Genomic DNA, 6,000 nt, shown 5'->3' with positions numbered 1-6,000 from the left:
ACGGGCATCCTGTTAGCCGAGGAGAGATGTGCATGGTGCTCCCAGTGAGGGGTGCCTGCTGGAGCATGCACGACAATAAGCCCTTTCCCAGATGCCTGCAGCAGAGCCCCTCCTTAGGAGCAGATACGAAGGGGAGGTATTTCCGTGACATTGGGGAGTGGCCACAAATGGCGCTTAGTAGGTCTTCGACATAGCGCAATTAGGACTGGATGCCCGCAGCACTGTTTAGATGGGCAGCTGGAGGAGCAGTCTGCCAATGCCACACCCCGTGAGTTCAAGGAGTTGGCAGTAACCTAGGGAGCCCTCACCTCCTACTCTTTATTATACGTAATATATTATTTGTATGCATTAGACAGTTATTACAAAGAGTACAGTTTCTGTCTTCCCTGAACTATCAATTTGCTTTCTGACCTTAATGCAGAGTGCCTTCTCAAGCCAGGTCAGGCTCACCCTATCCAGAAGGCTGTGGTGAGCTCAGGCTAGTCCCGACTTTTTAATTTTGGCCCTCTCCAAACATCCCATGTCCTCATAAGCTTGGGTATGGCTCAGTTTCGGGGTACATGACAACTCCCCCTCTAAATGACTGAGTCTTTCAGCTATGCTGGACATTCTGAGACAGGCACCCTGAATGGATGGGAAAGCACTGATCTTGTGGTTGGCTTTCCTGTCTGGCATCCCAGGCAATGCCTATAAATACCTCTGCAGGTGTAAGCTGGAGCTGATTGTATTCCCTTTCCCTCAATGCACGAGGCTGTCTGAAGGACGCACGGGAATCACTTCTGTAAAACACCTTTGCTTAAAAGAAAAATCCTACACAGCTGCGCATACAGACTTACGGTTCCAGTAAAGAGTCCATAACAACCCACATATGTTTGAAATTAATGACTTTATTGACACAAACTTCGAAATGGAAAATATTATCCAATAGGATAGTAAGAATCAGTTCCTGTCTTAAAAATTGCCAGATGGAAATCTCAACGCCGTGGCCAGATCATCGGCCCTCCCTCCGGCCCTTCTTCTCTGAAGCGAGGATGCTATATATGCAGAGGCAACTTTTGCAGATGGTAAATTCCAAACAGCGTGCATCAGTGAACCGAGGCAAACACAGAGTCGGGAGGAGAAGCTGGCCTCAGCCCGTGGCTGACAGCCCATCAGCTGGGGAAGCATCATGTCAAAACACAGCGCGCATGCCCTGGAGAGCAAGCCCTTGAGCTCGCAGGACCACACCGTTGCCAAGCTGGCAGCAGGATGCCTGCCGAGCGGTGCCACGAGGACACAGGAGTCACAGGGCTTGCTTTTGTTTTATTAGTTAAATTGTCAGAACGTGAAGTTCCCTAAAAGCCCTTTGACAAGGAGTCAAGATGAGAGAGGTTTGGGGAAACTGTGGGGTATACAGCAAAGGCGTGGACAGAGATCAGGAAAACACCTACACCTGCGACTGACAGAGAGTTACCTTTAACCTAAGGCTGAGACTTCACTGCAGTAATTGGCCCTGTGCCGTAGCGTCCAATTCGGTCTCCTGAGTATCAAGCTCACCCACAGAGTCAGAAGGTGGTGTCGTGACTGCCCAGACTCCAAATCCTCCCACGTCTGTTACCATAGCCAGCACAAGGTTGGCAGTGAATGTTTAATGCTAACTAAGATGTAAGTCTACCGTTCTACCTGGGCTGGAGAAATAATACCGGAGAAAGAAGTGGACACTCTCATATTAGTCTGCTGAGGCTACTTCTCTTGGCCTGCGCGGTGTACACACATCATCAGCTGCCGCTATGGCTGCTAAATGTGCAGTTTGTTGGTACAGTTTGATGCAACTCGGACTGCACCTTGCCTAAGCCCAATACGTTAACAGACCTCTCAAACTCATGCTACGTTATCTTTTGCAGGAAGATGTATTTCAGAATGCTGGACAAAATATTCCTCTCCCAGAATCGTTTCACTTGGCTGCCTGTTTTCTTATGTCAACATGAATATACGTCAACCACGTTCTGGCTTCCAAAACTAATTATTTTGCAGAAACCTTAGTCCTTGGAGCTGTATGCAGAAAGGCCACGGGGGCATCACGTGCGCCACCGTGTCTTCCTAGGTCACTTCCCTCCCATGAGCGGTATCCAGTCTTGGATTACAATTGTGCGTGACCTGACTGGAGGTCAGGAGAATAAAAGGGAACTGGAAAGCTATGAGGAAAAGCCACACGTCCCAGAGGGCCGGCAGGTTGGATGCGATGGCCACAGACATTGCAATATTCTGGTTTGGAGGCCAGTGTCCAGATGCCAGTCTGGGGGGCCTTTCCAGGTAGACGATGAACCTGTGTGACTGTCCCAGACACCTCTCACAGACACTCTGCGGGCCCTGGTGGCGTCTACGTGTGCCACTGGGATCGATCTATCTCAAACTGAGTTTTTCTGTGTTTTCGGGTTTTCTATTTGTGGGTTAGAGTTGGATGAGAGCCAGCTCCACGGTGAAAAAAGTTTTGTGAGAGCTGTTCTTACAAAGGAGGAAGGAAGGGGCCTGTTGAAGACCACCCTAGGAAATCCACTACTCCTGTGTGTCTTTGTCACTCACAGACACATAAATTTCACCATGGCTACCATGGCTAACCAGGCTACAGAAGCTGCAAAAGGGAAAAACAAACCACATTTTGACAATTTCAGAACATATTTCGGAACTTTTCCACCACCCCCCTTTTTTTTTGCATGTGATAAACAGGAAGCTGAGAAGGTCCTCACAGCACAGGTGGCTGTGTGTTGCCTGGTCAAGCCACCACCACAGATACGCAGAGGAAGCCATGTTTAGCAAGTGACACTTCTTCCTCAAGATTCTTTGACTGGGCTCCACGAAGAGTCCGTCTGCTCCCACATCCAGGCATTGCTAGTCGATGCAGGTCTTTGGGATTCTTTTACTTCTGTCCATCTGTCGGATATTCTCTGTAACGTTAATTGTGACTTCTTTTGCGGACATTCTCTTGGCGTCTCTTTTAGCCTGTGAAAAAAGTTGAAAACAGTGAATTCAGTTCCTGTCAAATATCCAGAGTTCATCCCATCTGTGTTAATTTCTTGAGACGACGCAGACAGGCGGGGGAATGACCTACAAAGACTCACACACATAAGGCCCTCTTCAGAGGTTTTCAGTGCTCCGTAAAAGCACAAACATTGCACACGTGAACGCGGGTAACATGGTTATTCTCAGGGGCTTCCCTGTTGACTCTCAAGCGAGCACAGGGCCTGGATAAGATGTGCCCATGAAACACGGGCGAGTGAATGAATTCACTGGGATTAAAGGGAAGTAAGAACATTGTCACAGTTGGTCTTAGTGGCATGGTTAAGGTTTTGAGATTCGGGGTCAGATTTGGCTCAAACACAAGCTACGTAGTTCCACGGGGCAGACATTTCTAACTTCACCAGTTGGGGCCTTCCTGGTCTGTGAAGTGGGGGGAATATTATCTACCTCATATGATTTTTACAAGCATTAAATAAGGTAACACATGTATAACATCTGGAAGACTGCCTGTTATTAAATACAGAGAAATCACAAAACAGAATTGTCTAGTTTTAGGTGAAGACAGACCCCTGATGAAAGTCCAGAATTAACCTTAGACACAAAAGCATTAACTAAACTGTAGGTTTTTCAACATGTTCCCATCCCCCCCACCCCCACTTCTCCCAAAGTGAAAGCAAGTTTAATTGGGGAGCAGATCCCGGAAAATGGCAGTGAGTGCAAAATGACCCTACAAGTCGTATGTCACTGACTTCCATTCCAGGGAGGATCTGCTGGCCAGCGACAGCTGGGGACCAGGGAACAGCCAGCACAGAGCCCCTAGCTGTCCTTGCAGGGGTGACCTCAGCTTCAGGGAGCCACCTCATCCAAGCTTGTGCCCTCTAGAGGCTGTTCAGTGTCTGAGGAAAGAGATACAAACACCAGATTGTCACAGCCCAAGCCAGCCAAGCTCTGGTAAGCCATTCGTCCCCATAGCCCCCAACAACGGTCAGCACCCCTCTGCCTGCTTCTGTTTCCAGCTCTCCCGTCCCCACCGCATTCTATTGGCAATTCCTGATGAATATCCCGTATGGTGACAGGTCACATCTGCTTCCTGACACAGTCTCAGACCCTGCAGGAACAGTGTATCAACCTGAGAATCTCACCCATTTTCCATACCACATGGGTCCTCAACACAAGGCATCCATGTCAGCTGAAGCACATCCCAGAAATATGCAGATTCTTTGCAGCACCAGAACAAAAACACCATTCTATTGAGTTCTATTTGTAAATGATAGCTAAGGCTCTCATAAGTAGCATGAACCCCGTGTGCTTGTGATAGATACTGCTGGTGTCTTCCTCTGGACCCTTCTCAGAAGATGCATGCAGCTACCAGTTGCTGAGTTCTGGATGCTAATGAATCATCATCACCTTTTTGGTTTGGTTTTTACAAAGCTTTATCCTCATCTGATTGGTGCCAATACTCTAGAGGTGCCAGAGAGGTTACACCTTATTCCCGGGGATACAGAATTCTAGCCCTCTTGCTTCACAAGGTAACAAATACAATGGCACCTATACCCGACAGCTCCAAGCATGGGAATCAAAGCGAGACTGTACTACATCTGCTCAACAAAACTCATGTACCTGCTGGACCTGAAACTCTAACCTGACCTGCTTCCTGTATGCATCAATCAGTTTCGTGAGGAACAGTTATAATCTTGGGCTCTGCTTCTAGGGAGCCAGACTTAAAATAATTGTTTCGGTAACTCCAGTGTTCAAGGACAGCTTCAGTTCTTTCATCTTTAATCTTACCTACCAATTTTAAAAGACCAAATTTCACTATCTCTATTGTAATATCCCCAGTGCCTAGCACAGTACTGAGACAGAGCAAGCACCCAAGTTTAACTTTGGCCGGCTGGCTGGATGGATGGATGGATGAATGGTGGATGATTTGATAAGTGGATGGGTGGGTGGGTGGATGGATGGATGGACAGACGGATGGTAGATGGGTGAGTGGGTGGATCACTTTGTAGGAATAGATTACCCCCTCTGATGTGGTTTTCAGCCAGCCAAACCTTTCCCACCTCTCTTTTAACAAGGAAAAGTGTCTGTATTGTAATTACTGCTTTTAAAAAAACCCTCACACTTCTGTTTGATGAGGAGAGAGACCTACTTGGCACCCTCCCCTCTCCCAGCTACCTGTTAGTACAGCCCGGCCTCCACTTCTAATGTTCTCGCTTTGTGAGCGCCGGCACCACTGACTCTCACTAATGGGCCACCTCCTGTTTCTCACCCATCCTGACAGCTTATCTTATTCTTGTCTCATTTTCATTTCTGTATGTCTGGAACCCTCTGAGTCACAGCTTTGAGTCCCCTTGACACGGCCTCTTTAATTAAGAGTCATTTGCTGGCTGCCATTCTCCAGGGTAGCCAGGTAGACTGCGGTGACATCTTGGCAGCCTCCAACCCAGATGGACTTGTCTCTCTTGGGGTTCAGAAGTCCCTGATCCGGCTCATCCCCTGTGGCGGGGCAAGGACAGGTTGGAGGCTCCTCCTAGACTCAAGATGGCAGCAAGATTTCCTCAGCTTCTTCTCGGTTCCACCCAAATGGAAACAGAGATGTTCTTGGCTTAGCTCGGACTAGCACTGTGGGATCTAGGTGCCAGTCCCATGGTAGACCAGACTTGCGCAGATAGACTTTCAGAAAGCAAAGGAAAGGTACAGTGACACATGCCTTTAATCCTAGCACCTGGGAAGGTGGGGGCTGGAAGACCAGGAGTTCAAGGATATACTTAGCTGCTTACTGAAGTCAAGGCCATTTTGGTTGCGTAAGAGTGAAGGGGAAAGGGGTACAGAAAGAAGGAGAGAGAACCTGTCAGTCCTGCCTAAAAGCCCTAGAAGTTCCCCTCTGGCTTCAGTTATGTAAATCATTGATTGCTCCTTCCATCTCCTTTAGAGCAGTGTGCTTGCTCGCACATCAGGGCATCTGAAGGCATTCGGACTGATGTGGTTTGCCGAGGACAGTGA

The 6,000-nt window shown here is 48.2% G+C and overlaps 1 protein-coding gene across 2 annotated transcripts in view; it reads right to left on the bottom strand.

Moving 5' to 3' along the window:
• Nucleotides 1–873: 873 nt before the first annotated feature.
• The window catches only part of Baalc (BAALC binder of MAP3K1 and KLF4), a 51,813-nt gene continuing 46,686 nt past the window's right edge, over nt 874–6,000 (bottom strand). For both annotated transcript variants that reach the window (XM_057792647.1, XM_057792646.1), the window contains one exon: nt 874–2,979. In XM_057792647.1, the coding sequence (XP_057648630.1) occupies nt 2,975–2,979 (5 nt within the window). In that variant the 3' untranslated portion in view covers nt 874–2,974. The remainder of the gene's footprint in view (nt 2,980–6,000) is intronic.

The sequence above is a fragment of the Chionomys nivalis genome, chromosome 17, assembly GCF_950005125.1.
Source record: "Chionomys nivalis chromosome 17, mChiNiv1.1, whole genome shotgun sequence".
In the NCBI taxonomy this organism is placed as follows: domain Eukaryota; kingdom Metazoa; phylum Chordata; class Mammalia; order Rodentia; family Cricetidae; genus Chionomys; species Chionomys nivalis.
The sequence above is the reverse complement of the archived record's forward strand: the minus strand, read 5'-3'. Positions and strand labels throughout refer to the sequence as shown.